The sequence below is a fragment of the Podarcis filfolensis genome (assembly GCF_964270895.1).
Source record: "Podarcis filfolensis genome assembly, chromosome: 1".
NCBI classification, from domain to species: domain Eukaryota; kingdom Metazoa; phylum Chordata; class Lepidosauria; order Squamata; family Lacertidae; genus Podarcis; species Podarcis filfolensis.
Window position 1 is genome coordinate 59567564 of NC_139604.1, and position 18801 is coordinate 59586364.

At 44.0% G+C, this 18801-nt stretch overlaps 1 protein-coding gene across 3 annotated transcripts in view; it reads right to left on the reverse strand.

The window, feature by feature from the left end:
* HRAS (HRas proto-oncogene, GTPase) overlaps positions 1–18801 on the reverse strand; it is a 69504-nt gene continuing 50703 nt past the window's right edge. For all 3 annotated transcript variants that reach the window (XM_083602438.1, XM_083602436.1, XM_083602437.1), the window contains exons 2-6: positions 16067–16221; positions 9450–9628; positions 6890–7049; positions 5312–5436; positions 1–1760 (exon numbers count right to left, since the gene is read on the reverse strand). In XM_083602438.1, coding sequence (XP_083458564.1) covers positions 5317–5436; positions 6890–7049; positions 9450–9628; positions 16067–16177 — 570 coding nt within the window. In that variant the 5' untranslated portion in view covers positions 16178–16221 and the 3' untranslated portion in view covers positions 1–1760; positions 5312–5316. The remainder of the gene's footprint in view (positions 1761–5311; positions 5437–6889; positions 7050–9449; positions 9629–16066; positions 16222–18801) is intronic.

An 18801-nucleotide genomic window follows, 5' to 3' on the forward strand; every position in this document is an offset into this window, starting at 1 on the left:
TTTTGAGAACAACACTTTTTAATGACATTTAAGGCTAGATTTGGGTTCTCTTTTACACCTCCAACATTGGATCGACCCCCCCCCTTTAAAAATCCACACCAGTCACCTAATTATTGGAAGGAACTTGTTTCCCTTAGCTCAGCTAGGGCCGAGCACCTGGCTTGACTATCTTACTGGCAAAACCTTTAACAAAACAGCAAGTATAATTGGTACAGTCACATTAATACAGAGGAGCTGCTACCTGAAGAGCAGGAATTTGAGCTGTGCATGCAGCAGCATAGGCACAGCGGCTGCAAAGGAAAGAAGAGGTCAGAGCAGGAACAAGGAAACACACTCCTGTGCCTCCAGAGACCAGCTGCCCCTCCAGGAAGTTCACAAGATTTGCAACAAGCACATCAATGCAGTCAGCCCCAGCACAGGCAACAAGCATAAAAAACTGCTCAGGAAATGGCCAAACTTACAACAAAGAAGAAAGCCAACAAGTGACCATTTCTTGTCCATTAGGCACCCCTCCCCACCCCTTCATAAGACACAATGGTTCCGGGGGAAGAAAGACAGCACAGCTCCCAATGCCCCCCCCCACAAAAGGGACAAGAAAGAGCTGTTCTCCTTCAAACTCCATCAGGTAATTAATGGATGAAACAGAAGTTGGGCTCAGTGAAAGACAGAGACTAAAACAGAGAATCAAACATCCTTCAGTTGCAATCAACAAGCTGCTGTATAGTCATTTATATATTTACACATACACACAAGTCCTCCCAACACCACAAAGGGGGGGGGGAAGTGACATGCTGCAAAGGAACACCCCCCTTCTCTCCCCTTCTTCACCTCCCCCCCCCCCACTCCAGGCCTGCAGGGAACTTTCACCAGGCAGAACGACTCTCTGCAGAGAAAACTCACTGGGTTGTTCTAGCGCAGGGGAGAATTAACAATTGCCAAGAACAACGAGAAGGAATCGTCTTCCATGTTTATGCCAATGTAAACCAACAGGGGCAAAGGTAAATGAAACCCAATTCTGGGAACAGCAGTTTGAGAATTGGCTTAGAATCCATTCATAAAGGAGGTATGTTTATATGTCTTCCCCCACCTCACCCCCAGAAATGGCTGAGACCCGTAGAGAGTTTCCCTACCACTATAGAATGGCAGAGTGTCAGTGGGTGGAATTTCTTGGCAATGCTTTCTGAAGAGGTATGATCTTCTGCAGGCCACAGCTAACTCTCTTTCTGAGATACAGTGGTGGAGCCACTCAACCCACATTTGCTCCCTTTCTGTAAAAGGCTTCTTGAAAGAAAAGCAGCAGGCCAGGGCACAGCCACAGATCCAACTCGGCTTTGGCCCCTGCCAAGGAGGCGAGCTCAAAGAGGCTGAAGCAGCGACCTGCCTGGCTGCTCTGCATGGGCCTCCCCCTCCCCTCTGCCAGTGCCTGCTCCAGAAGAACAGGCAATGCCAGTCAATCCTCGGGAACAGGGACAGAGATGCAGAAACCAGTGTCAAGACCATCATACAATAATTTACTTCCATCTGTGGCTTTGTACAAGTTGCCAGGAGGGGGAGGGAGGCAAGGAGAGGAGCGTTTCAAAAATAAAAAATAGTTCATTGCAGGCCTTGGTGAAGTTTTGAGACAGTCTGTGCAGAGCTCTTGGGGCCTGCAGACACCATCTCGTCTGTCCCCTTCCCTTGAATCCACTTGATTCTTCTTTCATGTCGCCTCTGTCTCTGCACTACACAGTGGAAATCCCTCCAAGTCACAGTCTGGTCAGCTGGTGAACAGAGAAGACAGATATTAGAACAGCTCACCATTTCCTTAAGCACACATGGTTTCCCAATATATAACACACTTCAGAAACCTTTAAACGGACACTTTGCATTCTTCCTACCACACTGTTTTAAACAATGCCAAAAGACACAGAAAATAACTTTGCAGAATAAGAGAAATCCAGAGGGGGGACAGTTTGCTTTGGAGAAAGCAGCTCTATGACACGGTTTTCTCCAGTGTGCTCTTTTCTCAAGGTTTGATGGTGTGGACTCTGGGTGCAACAACTCTTGAGGCATGTTACCACTCATGGAGCAGCCTTTCTGCAGCAAACAGCTAATGCTTAGAATAAGAAGATGGTGCTCTGTTACAGCTGACTCTTGACAAGCAGAGCAGTAAGTTCATGCAGCTGTTAAAAAGCTACGTACTACACAACAGGGCAAATTGCTTAGTGCCGAGTGCATTTTGGGGTGTTGAACTTAATAGCAACTGAGAATTCTCTCCTCCCCCCCCTACTTTTACTGACTCTACTTCCTTCCAACTTTTCATGGCATGGTTTGAAAGCACATGACACAGCAACCACTAAGAAGCTAAGAAGGTCAGTGGGATGGGAGAGCAGCAGGGAATCATATGAACACAACCCAAAGTTCACTAAATTTTGCCAGCATTTTAATAGCAATGGCTCTCTTCTGGGAAGAGGTCTGAATTAGTCAGTTTCTTCCTAAACCAGATTTAAGTCCAGATTCCCATGTTCATGTATATAACACATGGTGTCTTGCCCCTCAATGATTAACAGGCGACTGTGTGAATGGTCTCCCTTGAAAAAGAATGGCATCGGCTGCAGTGGCTTAAAAGCTTCCCATGTGTGACATTCAATACCTGCTGGTGGCGGTGACAGGTTGGCTTAAATATGATGTCACAGTGGAGACTCTTTGTCAGTCAACTTACAACACTAGCTGGCCACAGAAAGCATCAAGGCTGCTTTAATTTCCAGTCACTTGGCCATGCCTATCTCATCTTTCGCTACCATTGAGCTGTGCTGTTTTAAGAAGCATAGCAAATTTTAAAAAACAGTATAAAAATACTATCAACGTTTAACTAGGAATATGAAGGAAGAATGTTTGGGTCAGTAATTGCAGAATATTTAGTAATGCTGAACTTCTCATTGAGGTTCCATTTCTTGCAGGAAAAATGGGTGCAGTACTCTTTAGTATCCTCAGGATGATGCTGTGACTCTTAAAGTCCATTACCCAAGTTCTTTGATTTACCCATCCACTGAGCATACAGTGTTTGCTGCATGTGGATATTGGCCTAGCCATGGGATTCCAATATAGGCAAATCTGGAGAGAATGCATGGCCCAATCTGTGATGCCTTCCATCACGTGCTTTAGCAGTAACAGTACCATCACCTGTTTTTAGTGCATAACACCAGCCTTGTAAATAACTATCCAAAGGATGGACGGCTACTGTCTGCTGCTCCCTTCACAGTTACGGCACTGGGAATGGCTCTGCTGTCTCACAGCTACTACTACTTTAATGCTAGAAGACAGAAGAAGGCTTTAAGTCCACTATGATCTCAGCTCTGCTTTGTGTTGGGCAATGAAGAGATGAATGCATGTGTGGCTGCCCTCTCGTTTCCTTGAAGTACCACCCTTCTGGAAACTCAGAAGGTGGACTTGAACTCTGCATACACATGGGGCAGCTTAGAATCATAGAACTGCAAAGTTGGAAGGGAAAATTACGATCCTCTAGTCCAACCCCTGCAATGCAGGAAACCCTTTTGGCTTGAACCCATGACCCTGAGATTAAGAATCTCATGCTCTACCAACTGAGCTATCTATGAAGAAGGCGAAGGCCTGGCTATCATAATATATATTCATCCTTCTGGGTCTAGCATTCAGTGTTAAGCTGCTTTTCTCAAGGCAGATATAAGATGAGGCTGGACACAGGTCAGGTGGACAGAAATGGCTCAAACTCAGTTTTTTTTTTTTTTGGCCATCATTAGGACAAAAAGGAAGGAAATATAGCCACAGCACCCAAACACTATTCCCAGCATTAAGCATAATATGCAATTCTAATATGAAATGCTGGAAGATAGGGGATTACAAGATACAAATGCTACATGAACAGACAGCATGGCAACCAAAAAAAGGGAATTCACCTTCTGTAAAGATAGGACCTGTGGTGGTGGGATAAAAACTTGCAAGAAGCTTTCTACGGCTGGAAAGCTATTCTTTTGCATGACCCTGTCACTCCACTGCTCCCCTTTTATGAATCCTAGACATCACACTTCCTGTAGCTTTACCCCTGCTTATGCAATTCTCCAAAGTCTTATGGGGACAGCTTGCTTTTTCAGAAAGATGCTGTCCAACATAAAGCTGGATCCCATTTGCACTGCAGATAATTACGGGAAAACCAGCTCCCATTTCCTCCACAAAAGAGTCAGGACCACACCTATAAGCATATTGCCAAGTTATGCACTCCTCACTGGCGCAGCTTTCTAGTAAGAGAGAGAAAGAGGGGAGTTCAGGAAGGCCAGACCTTGACATTCCACAAACAACGAGGGTAGTGGATGGGGGTGTTGAAATGAACACACATTTGGCAAGAACAGGGCTTTCTCCTCCCCACAAGCTGTTGGCAGTAGCATCTCTCTCAGGGCAGGCAGTTTAAGGAGCGTTTGGGATTCATCTGTGCACTTCCAGCAGCAAAAGAACAGGAAATGGCCCCCCACCCAACCAAACTCACAACCCCGGCCAGAGGAAATGCTCTCAGACATCTGGATTATTTGCACATCTGGAAACCCCCCTTTAAAACAACAATAGCTGCCCTAGGTACAGCTCAAGAATGGGGTCTGCTGGGAGATCCCAACCGACTTGACATCCATTGACTCTTCCGTCATAATTTTTTCAGGCAGAGTAGAATTAAGTGTCATTTTTTTAGATAAAGCAACACACAAGCTGCTGCTTCCATAGAGAAGGGAAGAACTCTGCTTACTGCTCAGCTACACAGGAAGGGTAGATTATACATTAAGTTCCATACAGTGAATGTAGATATTCATACTCATCTTTGACAGTAAGCCAGTCTAGTCTGAAGCATCTTCCCCAGTAATTGTGATCAAAACACACTTTTAATTGCTTTAGAACTGTAAAACACAGGCTGCAAACTGCACCAGCCACACCCTACCTTCCAAAATGCTTGAGGGACACCATCTAGTTCAGGCACCCCAAACTCAGCCCTCCAGATGTTTTGGGACTACAACTCCCACCATCCCTAGCTAATAAGAACCAATGGTCAGGGATGATGGGAACTGTAGTCCCAAAACATCTGGAGGGCCAAGTTTGGGGGTGCCTGATCTAGTTCATAAATATGAACAACTAAGGGAATCACCCACTGCGAACAAGACTGAGGAACTCAGCACAGTGCCTTTAATGCTCATTGCTTCTGGTTTTGCCCCATTCAGGAGGTAAAAGGAACTCTTCAAGCACTTAAGTTGCAGTCGATGATTTGGGGAAGTGGACATTTTCCCTACATGCTTTGTTCATTTCCCCACCATCTTACCTTAGTCATGATATCACACATTTACAATTCATGCAGCCTGGGCCACTTTCATCTGGGGGATTCAATTTGCGTAGTTTGTGCTGCCGGATCTCCCGCACTAAAGTATAGAAGGCATCTTCAACTCCCTGTGAGAGAGCAACAAAGTGTCTTGAGAACAAACTCCTCCCTCTCACGCACATACATATTCACCAACACCAAGGGTCCATTCAAGAGAGTTGCTAAGAATCCATTTTCTGCTGTCAATGGGGTTGGTTCTGAATGCATGGACACTAGTGAAGAAAACAAACACTACTTCTTTATAGTATAGATGAGTACTTGGAAATATGGATGTTTGATTCCAGAAATCGAGAACACACACAATACCCTGTGGTTGTGAACTAGTAACACACCAGTTCAACCAGCAACTGGTTCACAGACTGACCTATGTCTTCACACAAACATCTGTACTGCCTGTGGGTCTGTAATCACATGGAGAGAGCAGGTATAAACTACAGGCCATACAAGGATAAGGCAAACTGCTATTTCCCTGTGCTTTTTGCCCCCAGCCAGAACGCACCTCTCAGGTGGGTGCCACTGCCACTGTAAGAGAACAAGAGGTGAGATCTGTCTCCTCTTTTTCTGGAAAAATAGCACTGGTTATTCCCATGAGCACAGCAGCATTTTCTGTGTATTCTGCACTGCCCACTTTATCTGACCTCATGCCTCCATGGCGAGACCATTAACTGAGAGAACACATAGGTGCCTAAACTTGGGCACAGGAAATGGCTTGTGCAGAACAGCAGAGTGAGAGTCCCTAGCGAACCACTGCCTCCGGCTGAATCCTTGTCTTTGCTGTCACTTAGAAGACTGCAGCCAGTAGCTGAGCCAGGCTACTTGCCAGCTTTATCCGAGCATCGCCTTAATGGAAAAATCATTCTCAATCCCAGCCTCTGTAATTCACACTTATGTTCCCCAGCGCTCAGGGGCCATCAGCAGAGGCCACACAACCTGCTGCGTAATTAGCAGCTGGAGCACTGGGAGACCGACAGCACATGTGTGGCGTTTGCTCAGTGGGGCTACGTGCCAGCCTCACTACTGTCAATCATGCAGCAGTCTTATACAAAGGAAAAGGAAAGCCCAACATCCATCCTTCTGTACAACACATGAAGGTAAGCAGGCTACAAGGAAGGGAGTGGCAGAGAAGGGTGGGGAGACAGGGCTTTCTGCCATTACTAGAACAGCTGGACAGTTTCTCCCAGCCAGAGAAAGGGCAGAAAAACACTCAGAGCAGGCTTCTAAACTTGGAAGGCTACACTATGAAAGTTGTGCTCTTGCTGAAAATTGGGGCCAAACCCTCGTTCAGTCTCAACAATTGGACACACCAAATCTGCAACTTGCTGAGATGTGATATGGGGATAGCAGAATCCCCATCTGGTTCACAAGCCCAAAGCTTTAGAAATCCTCTACTGAAGTTATAGCTCGGTTTTCATAGGAAAGAGCTAGAAGAACACACTAAAAGATGATTTCTTGGGAGTACAGGCTGGATTCTTCTCTTCGTTCCAACAGTGGAAAGTAATTGCACACCTGCCCGCCACCTACCTGTCTAGTCTTGGCTGATGTCTCTATGTAGGGAATCCCATAGCTCCGAGCCAGCTCCTGGGCTTGCCGGGTTTCCACAGTCCGGGCTGGAAGGTCACACTTATTTCCCACCAATACCATCGGGACATCATCAGAGTCCTTCACCCTCTTGATCTGCTCCCTGCAGAGGAGAAACCAGAAGTTGAGGAAATGAAGGAAAAGCCACCATTTTCTGCATTTTTAAGATCCTGATCAGAGACGATGAAGCAATGCGGAATGGTGCTATAGACATTCTCTGCCTCCCAATTTCGCAAGTAGGGTATATATTGCGTTTATTTTATTTAACAGAATTTGTATACCAATTCAACATAAAAAATATCTAAGCGGTTTAAATAAAATATGCCTGAAAATTGTTGATAAAAGCCAAAAGTTAAAAAGAAATGGATCAAAACGTTTCAAAATGTAAATAAAACCAGGAATTTAAAGTATACTTTAAAAAGCCTCTTAAAACACACCTCAACTTTACATTTCTGGGTAAAAAAGGTAAAGGTAAAGGTATCCCTGACCGTTAGGTCCAGTCGCGGACGACTCTGGGGTTGCGCACTCTAGCCTTGCCTAAATAAACCAGTTTTTAGCAAGCACCAAAAACAGTACAGTGAAGATATATAGGTTGCAATCTGTGTCCTGCCCCTTTTGAAAAGTTATAGGCTAAATAAACACAAATTCTCTACACAGAAGGAAGTTTATCAAGGCCAAGGTTCACACTGGCCATTTACTACAACATCTCTTCCACAGTAGCGATGACACTTCAGCAGTGTTTGTTCAGCATTAAGGCATCTTGCTACTACTGGAAGAGCCTCGTGTCCCAAGGGAAATATGTCTTGCATAATTTAATTTAGCACAATATTTGTTTATGCAGAACTTGGTGGCGTTTGAGCAAACACTGAAGTGGTAGAAGGTGAGAACTCACAGAACCGCAGATTTGAAAAACACCAGAAGGCAGCTCAAGTCTAATCCCTCCCCACCCCTCAAAGAATGCCAGGAACATTACCAATCCACACACATCTGCCAACAAATTAAAACCCATGGTCTTGATGCAAAAAAACCCAACAGGCCTATCACAGGAAGATGTGGGGCTTCGGAACAAAATGGAGGGAGAGGAGGCAAATGAAACGGGCCAGGACACAACAGCAAGGGAGCTATACTAGAGGTCTCCTGGTATCAACCCAAGTGCAGAACCACTGCCCAACATCCTGATGCTTGAGGTTCTGAGCTTTCAGCAGACACAAACAGCCAATAACAATAATGATAATAATTTACAAACAGAAGCATAGCTTTGTTAACCTACTGGGGGAGCGAGGAATATGCAGGATGATGTGTATAAAATATCTGTCCAAACAGAAGTGAATATTTCACTGTATTTTTCTTATGGTCAAAAATGACTCAAGGTATCCCTGTTTTTCTGATGTTCAGCACTGAGAATTGAGCAAGAAGTTAGTGCGTATGTGCGTGTGCATGTAGCATTTCTTGAAGGAAAGCTTTGTAGCAAACGCATCAGGAATCTGAGGATAGATTGATTTGGAAAAGCCGTCCTGCATCTCTTGAGTCAATGTCCCTCAGTGTTTACATCTTTTGAAGTAGGGAGTTGAGCAGTCATCTGTTTGAGTAACAGAGGCCTGGCTCTTTCCCTAGGGACACATGGAAACATCCTGCACCTGGACAGCAGCCCGGTGGCTTGGGGAGATGTATGGCCCTGAGCCTGGGTGTAGCCTGTTGTTGACAAAGGGTCTGTGCTCACACCCTGAGCGATGATCTTCCTGCTAAGCACAGTGGGACCCTGTTTGCCACTCTACAGTCACAGCTCTCAAACATTGCCATAGCAGAGTCTTTCCAGATCAAGAAAAAGAGATCCTCTGAGCCGTTTCAAATACAAGGCAGAAGAGAAGCCCTTATAGTTGCATAAATATGCTTAAATATATATAGGCAATGCCATCTGAAATCTTGAAACCTAGAGAAAGAGCAGGTTACCTTTTTAACAGAAGCTGGGAACAGAACTTCATTGCTCAGGAATTCCTTGTCCTACCCCAAGTCTAGTAAGAAAGGGGGAAGCAGAATAAATTGTGCAAACTAATGTGCTTAATTTGCACAGTTCATGTGGGAACCAGGTTTTCTAGTGCAAAATCTGCATTGTCTGAGCAATATATATATATATATATATATAGCAGGCCGGAAAGAAAAAACATGGATCTCAAGGAAAGACACCACAACATCCCTTTCACGAAAACTACTGCTCCATTAATTAGCAGAGAAGCTGCTTCTCCTTTTAAACCCCCAGAAACATTAAAATGTTACATTACTGAGCTCTCACCCTGGCCCATCAGCAGTCTCCTTGGGATAATAACAACTGCTATTAGCCAGCTGCTGAACTTGATCATCGGGTAAAAGCTCCATTTTTCGGGTGGTGGAATTGTAGCACAGCATAATCTGAAAGTGGAGTCAGCATGGTCCTTCCCCTCCAGGTCTTCCTTTTCGAAAGGAAGATGATACAATGCCCTCTGCTGCTCAGCTCACTTCTACTGACCTGTACTGATGAATGTCTTCAAAGGACTTGGTGTTGTTAATAGCAAAGACACAAAGGAAGCCTTCTCCTGTCCGCATGTACTGGTCTCGCATGGCACTGTACTCTTCTTGGCCTGCTGTGTCCAAGATGTCTAACAAACAGGTCTCTCCATCAATGACGACTTGCTTTCTGTAGGAATCCTGCAGGGCCATAGGGGAATTAAGAGGGATTAGAAGAGGAGCAATCAAGAAAGGGCCAGCATATCTCCTCTATCTGTATTTCATTTACTTCGCCTATGACAATCCTGAATCCTACCTTTTTGTTTTCCTTCTGCTCCTCTCCTTAGTGACGGAACCAATGGAAGAGTAGCATGCCCTGGTCTCCTTGCTCTACTGCCAACCCAACCCCCTCCCCTCCAGCTGCTTAACTTGCTTGTTACCTTGACTTGATGTTTTCATCACTGGGCTGAGACATCATCTCAGCTGGGGTCCTCCCTTGCTCATGGATGTATAGTCCTAGCTTACTTTCCCTAGTTACTGATGGAGCCAATTAGATTAGAAGGCACTCATCTGAAAAACACAACTGAGATGCTGCTCAACTGCTGGACTCACCCAAATCTAGTGAATAGGAATTTTAAAGAGGGATGAATTTAGGACAGTTTAGCTCTCTCTTTATCTTGCCACTGCCACCTCCTCCTCCAGGTTCCTACACAAGACTCATTTCTTGAATCTGACGCTCACTCCTGTGCCATCAAATCTATCCATTGTTAAGTCCATGCTGCGTCTGCCTAATGACCACGCTAAGCCCTTCTGCATATGGACACTTCTGTGCAGCACTGGACACCCTGTTTTGGGGCAGGAGCTCTGTTTCCACTTAAAATTCAATTCATGAATTGCTGTGGAAGAGGATGCTCAAATGTCCCAGGGAATGCAGGACATATTCTGTTAGCCTGCCAGCATCAGTACCTTCAATAATAAAGAGAATCACACAGTAAGAAAGGGAAAATTGGCAGAAAGGGAGGACTTTATTGAACATGATACTATAGCCATTATGTTCTTTTCCTCCAAAGGAACCATCTCACAGGTCTAAGGTTGTTGGTGGGCCTGGCTTTAAACTTCCTGGTGGCAGGAGGGGGGGTATGGACTTTTTATCTGGCAAAAAGCAATTCTTACACTTTAATTTAAAGAGCAGGAGGGTGTTAACAGGTCAGGAAGCTGCCTCAGTCTGAGTGGATTTCGATTCAATTACTCTGCTGGTTAAAGCCAGTCTCTTAAAATGGAAAGAGGAACATTTGAAGAGGTGACACCTCTGGTGCCAGAGTAGCAACTAATACAGCCAAGGCCCTGTTCTTGGAACTGACAGGGCTGCCTCAGGACAGACAAGGTATGCCTTTGACACCAGAGCTGCCCAGCCTTAACACACCTATTTTCTTAGCTGTATTTAGTGTATACTAATCCTTCTAAAAGCAGCTTTGCTCAAGGGAGAGTCACAATCATCTCCTGTGGTCACACCACATACAGGCCAGTGAGTAAATATACCGTGGGCAAGCACTGAATGGAGTTCATGTGCAGCATAAGCATTTTCTGTGTGCCTATATCCACAATACAGCACATCATGACTAAGTCACACCTATGAGAACACCCAATAGGTCTATTCTAGCATTCCATTCTGGATGGCTATAAAATACACTGACTGGAAAGGCTTCCTTCCATTCCCAAAGGCCAAGAACCCATTTTCTCTCAAATTCTGGGAGAATTGTCCCTAAAATCCCCAACAGTTTTAACAATCCCAACTCATTTGTGGCATTAGCTGTTCTGAGAAAGACTTCTAAATGGGATATAGTAATTTGCCAGGTACTTCTGTGATGACAACTTTTGAAGGGCTATGGACTCCCTGAAAAAGTGAGTTCACGCACAGTTCATCCGCCCTTATCTTCCACAGTGAAGTCAGAGGCAAATAAATTCATTCAGCTTCTATGCAATCTCCTTTTCTTCCTTTGGTACACTACCTTGGAGGTTCTGGTTTTCAACTTTCTGCCTAGAAACCTGAAAAGTGAAACTGTGCTTGCTAGAACTGAGGGAAGAAGGCAACAGCGAGAATAAGGCACATGTACACTTCCACCATATGCCTCGCTACCCCAGAACTATCTGAATAGTGTACACTGTGCATAGCTGCCCCTTGCTCCTGGAGGAAAACCAAGGGGCAAGGAAGTGAACGGCTTGACCTCCAAAAAGAGCCAAACATTAAGAAGGGGCCTCCAAATTCCTTTGGAAACCAGAGGCAGACGTATTAATTCACTAGAGTGTTACTGTTCTGACACAAACAAGGTTATATATATATAATCAGCTGCTGAATCCCACAGTCCACTCTTTAAATATTCAGAAACTGCCCAGACTACTACCAATGCAAGTCTAAGATATGCTTCACTGTGACCATCCTAGTAACTAACTCTCCAAGGGGGACCTGGGAGACAGAACAATAACTGAAAAGCCCAAGAACATTGAGTGATTGCTTGGCTTGGTGCCAGCTGCTTTCAAGGTGACTGGCATCTCACTCTTTCATGAGAGAGGGGGAGAGAGAGAGGCATTTATATAACCCCATCAATAATGTATCAGCTGCCTCCCCAATGGCTTTTCAGAAGCGTAATGGAAATGGTCTCTTTGGTTGCTCCAGCACTGTGTTCTCATCTTTGTATATTCAGTGTGGCTCAGTCTGAGGGTGCGTACATCTACTTTTGAGGGAGGGGAGGAAACCTCTCCAAACGAATACCCCAATCCCCAGAATCAAAATAAGGGGTATCAATTAGATCACAATATAGAAACCTTCGCAGACCCTTTCTGGCTTCTAAGGGCAAGTTCCCACCTGCACATTCATCTGTCAACTGGTTCAGTACCTAATGATGTGTTCATGTGAAACTTTTTCTAACACAGATTACACACACCACATAAAACAGTTTACACATTTAGCTCCCAGTCATTGCACAACCAGCCCTTAATCTGTAAGCAGGCTAAATGAGCATGTTTTCAAAGCATTCTTCACAACCAAAAGGCTAGAAATGTGGTCTTTTTTTAATTAAGTAAAGGTTCTCAGGATTCTGCAGCTGCACCTGAAATATTCAATTCTACAATGCACAAGACAATCATTTGCAGACATATCCCATATTACTAGATCACTAATTACATGATAGCCTTATCCTGTTAATTGTTTCCGCAGAAGATGTTTGCATTTACATCATAATTTAATTGCATAATTCACATCATAATGTAATTGCATAATAATTGCATGTTTGCATTTACATCAACTTCTCACAAGGAAAACAGAACCAATGCATATACAGATCCTTAGCACTGCACTTTTTAATTCCAAAAATAGCTGAGTAAGGCTGAAATCCTATGCAGTTACCTGGGAGTATGTATCAATTCAAAAAAAGGGACTTATTTTTTAGTAAACATGCACACGTATCTAGTTTGTCCATTTTGTAATTATTAGCCAGATCCATTTGGATTGTCTCCCCAGTTCTTCTCAGCCACCATTTTTGCAGTTAAAAGGCTAACTGGGATTCAGCATGGTAGGAGAATCCTGCCTTGGAATCCTGCGACTGATTAGACTGCTTGGAAGCGCAGCAAGAGCACAGATGTTTTAAAAACAAACCAAAAGGGAACATCAGCTCACGCCAGTCAAGGGCCTCATAAGGAAGAGAAGATCCCTGAGGGAAGCTCCAATCTGCAAAAGTAATCAGGCCCACAAGGTAGTTTTGGCCAAGTCACACCCCCATGCCTTACACCAGATGTTATATTCTGAGACCACCAGGCCTCCCCAATTTAGGCCATGAGGCTGCTTTGGTCAAACCACAACCACCTGCCCTACACTTGGGTGGGAGAAGTAAAGACACAACTGGGCCAAAGGAGGGCTTGCAAGTGTTGCTGATCAACTGACAGTTGGGGCCTGCACAGCTCCAAGGGAGGTGCTTTGCAAGCCCAGACAATCAGCTGCTAACCCACACAGGCAAACGTGTCACCTGATGTTAAACTTGGCCCCCAGGGGAGATAAAGGTTCAGCCCACCAGCTAGATCCAGTTTCCCAACGCTGCTGTGACACCGGAACTTAAAGCAACATAGTCAGCGACTGTGTCACAGTGCCTCCCCCATTGCCTCTCTCCTTCCCCTAATCAAAATGCCTGATGCTAGACAGTGGTTGGGGTTATATGAAGAAGCTTTACTCAGCACGTTTTCATTGTACTGGAAGAACTGCAAGTAGTAAATAAAAGCAAAATAAGAGAATAGAAAGCTAAACCGGGAGACACAGAGGAAGCAAAACCAACTTCCTACCAAAAAAAAAAAAGCATTTTAATGCTTCTCTTAGTCAAAAAGCAAACTTTAATAATGCTCCGACAGCTGAAGAAAGTTCCAAGTTCAGAAATCTGAAGAAAAAAATACATCCCCCCACCCCAACAACAAAAGGGCCAAAGGTTGTAAAGAACAGAAAGTCTGCTGATGAGATCATCTCTGAGATGGTCTATATAAATCAGTTCTATAAGTACAAATTCTGAAAATGTGGGAGATGTGCTGCTTTACACTACTGATATCAACACCTCATTAAATGAACAATTAGAACCTTAAAAATGCTGATGTGGTCTCAGGTTTTGAGGACCATATTTAAGGTCTGGGAAGTGAAGAGGCTGAATGAAAAACTTAATTGACAAAATAAATCTAATTGCGTATATGGGAAGGAAGTTGTCTGGGCTTATTACTAACTCCAAGTCGATACAACAGAAAACTCACTCTATTTGTTCTCATCTGCTTAGCTTTGAAAGTTAAGCACAGGCATATGCAAACTCTGGCCCTCCAGTTGTTTGGGACTACAATTCCCATCATCAACCCTGACCACTGGTCCTGTTAGCTAGGGATGATGGGAGTTGTAGTCCCAAACATCTGGAGGGCTGGAGTCTGCTTATGCCTGGTTAAGCACCTTTGGAATCCTTAAATGCTGGTGGAATGACCTTAGCAAATGTGAATGAATGCAAGAGGCCTCAAACAAGTCACCAATTCTCACTTAATTTTGCATTAGCAGAATTTATTTATAAGAACTCCAACTACCAGGTCTCTTTGTTCCCATTTTATTGTACCCCCAATGGTTCTTCCCCAGACAACCTATGGGGGGGGGGGGGAGAAAAAGAGCTTCTGGGTTATATAACACTTTAGCCCCTCAAGGCTATGGAGGGAAACATTCTGTAGCAGGGTGATGCAAAAGCAATCTTTCAACTTCTCTCTTTGCAAGGAAAATCAGGGACAGACGCCACATGAGATTGCTGAAGGAAGCCCAAAGGTTATATGCAGGTGTGCACACATGTATGTGGCATACACATGTACGTGTGTGTGTGTGTGTGTAGAGTTTGGAGGTGTGAGTGGGTGTGTATATTAAAATGTATTTATTTAAGCTATTTATATTCCACCTAAGTAGGTGTGGGTATGTATCTCATAGAACCGTAGAATTGGAAGGGACTCTGAGTCCAACCGCCTGCAATGCAAGAATCTCAACTAAGGCATCCATGACAGGTGGCCATCCAACCTCTGCTTAAAAACCTCCAAGGAAGGAGAGCCCACCATCTCTCGTGGGATGCTGTTCCACTGTCGAATAGCTCTTGCCATCGGAAAGTTCTTCCTGATGTTTAGTTGGAATCTCCTTTCTTACAACTTGAAGCCATCGGTATAGCTTCTCTAATCTGTTCAGGTCATCTTGAATCCCAATTCTGTCTTTTGTGGCATTGGCTACCCCTCCCAGTTTGGCATCATCTGCAAATCTGATTGAGCATCCCCTCAATTATAACTTCATCCCAGTCGTTTATAAAGACATTGAACAACACCAGGCCCAGGATAGAACCCTGAGGCAGAACCCCACTTGTCACTTTTTTCCAGGATGAGCACTCTTTGGGTTTGGTCAGTCAACCAACCATATGTGTTTGATGAACAGCATGCCAAGAGCAACGGCTGCAGGTGAAAGGGACAATCACAATACCCACCACTGCAAAAACACACACACACACACACACACACACACACACACACACACACACACCTCTCCCTGATTTCTCACATGCAGAGATTTTTCCCATGAAGGCCATAAAAAAACTCTTGCAATCTCCCACTGGCAACCTGGAGTTGTACCGTTTCAGAATGACTGTCTTGTGAATTTATTGAATGTGTAGATTAACATACAAAACTTGCACCAGAGGTGACTCAGGTTTGCAAACTCTCTGGCTAGTGCCTTATCCACAAGGAGAAAGCATGGCAATAATTAAAGTCGCTACAAGCTCAAAAAGTGGTGGAGCTCATGGTGGCTTGTAAATATTTTTTTACCAGCCATTCTCTTTCAAGTAGGATTGATTTCAAATTGACTTTGTGTCTCCTCCACAGCATCTCTCCTACTGTGCTTATTATTCCATTGAGGGCCTGCCACTGTGCAAGGAAAGAGAGCTTTTGCTTTTCTTCTATAAATTGCTTCTGAAGTTGGGTTAAGCTTTGTATTTGACCGCTTTCGTAGGAGCCCATGATGGATGCAAAGACAACCAAGGCTAAAGGGGGAGGGAGATTAAAAATAAATGTCTATGGGTTAGTTTTGAGCATGAGCAGGTTGCTTACCTCTATCGTGGGATCATACTCATCAACAAAATGGTTCTGGATAAGCTGAATGGTCAAAGCACTTTTCCCTACGCCTCCTGCCCCAACTACCACCAGCTTGTACTCGGTCATCTTCTGGTCAACCCCGGTTCAGGGTTCCCTCAAAACACAGTGGCCTGAAAGAGAAGAGAATTGGATATAAACCACATGAATAGTGGATGAACTCCTCAGCCCCACCCTTAACACAACTATTTGCCATTAATGCTACTTGACACCATGGCACAGTTAACAGCATCACAGCATGACGACGCAAGAGCCTCTGGAGCAAAGCAAAAGCAGCTACAGCAAAGGCACCTGGTAGTCAAGGTCAACGGTCTATTCTTCTGCTGATACAAGACCCAGCTAGTTGCAGATTGCTGCCATTACAGGAATGCGGACAGCCCTCAACATCCACCCAGAAGCCCTGAAGGGGATTAAAGCCCTCTTATTAGAGCCCTTTTAAGGAATTATGTAAACAATGAGCAGGCAAAGTGAAGCACGGGCACGAAGCAAGAAATGGATATTCATTATTCAGGCCCAGTTAAATCAATGCTTAGTAGTTTGCTTTAAAATACATTGTCAGAACAGTGCAGATGATGAAGAGTGTAGTTTGGACAGGCTTCAAACCCCACCCCTCTCTGTCTTGACTAACTTAGCCCTTCACATGGCCAATGCAAAAAAAGACAAAATTAGATAAACACTTCGCACACGAAAAAATGGGCTACTACTAGCAGCACAGAATGCCTGCTTTGCTCTTTCGTGCGTTATGATGAAATTCTCTCTCTCAACAATGAAGAATGATTATCAATGTTGAAAATTAACTGTCATTGCTGGGCAATTTCATAGACATTTTGGGGGCCAATTCACATTATTTACATATTACCCAGTTATTTGAGAGACCATCTTACCCCTTGTATTCTCAGAAGGTCACTGCAGGAGAGTTTCTCTCTGAAGATTCTAATTTTTTAGAAGCCTGCTCTATAGTTACTTGGAGCAGGGCTTTCAACATGGCTGCCTTAGGTTTAAAAACAATACAGAACACACACACCTATCTTCAGTTATCAGTTTTTGCATTGTTTTTAAAGCTATTTTTTATTTAAATGGTCTAGAGACTAACAAGGAAGGAGATTCATAAAATACTTTTTTGATGCTGCTGCTACAAGTCCTGATCACTTCTTGTATGCATACAGACATAATTTTATTTGTATGCTGCCTTTCCATAGGCCAAACCACACTCAAGGAGGCTAACAACAGGAAAAAATACATAATTACAGCATAACAAAAGTGGTCAAAATCAATAAACAAAATATCAAAAAATATACAACCAAGGTGAACTATTTCCACATAAATCATAAGATCTAAAATAAAGATACTAAAAATTAACATCAATAACAGCAACGACCCTCCCCCACCATTCATGCAAATGTAATGCAATGTAAAAAGGGGGTAAATCATGGAGAGAATTAGCAGCAATTCCTACAACCACAGTGACTGAAATAAGTGCTGCCATAATTAAGGGACCTGGTGCCAGCTGTATGATCACACAATATGCTTGTCCATTGCAAGCATGTGGCTGGAGATGATTCTGACTGCTCGTATGTAGATAAGATATGTTCTGTGAACTGGTCCTTATTCGTAACAGCTTCCATTTTCTCCAGCACTTTTTCATGTCATATTTTTGAGAGGAATTGTCTTTAAATTTGCAGTACGTTTCCGAACACAATTCAAAGTGTTGGTGTTGACCTTTAAAGCCCTAAACGGCCTCTGCCCAGTATACCTGAGGGACCGTTTCCACCCCCATCGTTCTGCCCGGATACTGAGGTCGAGCGCCGAGGGCCTTCTGGCGGTTCCTTCACTGCGAGAAGCTAAGCTACAAGGAACCAGGCAGAGGGCCTTCTCGGTAGTGGCGCCCGCCCTGTGGAACGCCCTCCCATCAGATGTCAAAGAGATAAACAACTACCTGACATTTAGAAGACATCTGAAGGCAGCCCTGTTCAGGGAAGTTTTTAATGTGTGACATTTTAATGCATTTTTAATCTTTGTTGGGCGGGGTACAAATAATAAATTACTATTACTATTACTATTACTTTAACGCTACGGGAATTGCATACATTTTCCATGGGCAGAAAAAAACAATTTAATTTTTCTCTTGATACTCTGCATTATGCCTTTTGATGGCAAGTTTCCATTAATGGCATTAAGATCAGACACAGGCACTCAGTAGCAGAACTGAAAAACAGCAGCAAAGTGCCTTTTATCCCATTTCTCCTTTATCATTTATTATACTGATACCCCCGCCATATGGCCCCAGAGTGCCCTCAGGGCGGCTTATGTAACTTGATAACAAAAATGTAGGAACAGTACAAATATCAATTTAACTTACTAAAACTACAGACGCAACAGAGAAGCAGAAACAATTAAGAGGTCCAGTCTTAAATAAATAAAGCAGGGGGCTTGCTCACATTAGGTGGCACCCCTCTTCCAGAACATTCTCAATGAAAATTCTCCGGGGTTCCAAAGAGAAAAGCCCCTCGTATTTCCTACCAGAAACTCCAAATGTCATGGGGATGCAACAGTGCTTCTCTGGTTAGCTTAAAGCAGAGATGGGAAACTTACAAGCTGCAGCAATACCTAGAAGGCCACAACTCCCATCACCCCTGGCCACTAGCCATGCTGGCTGAGGTTGACAGGAGCTGTAGTTCAACAGCATCTGTTTA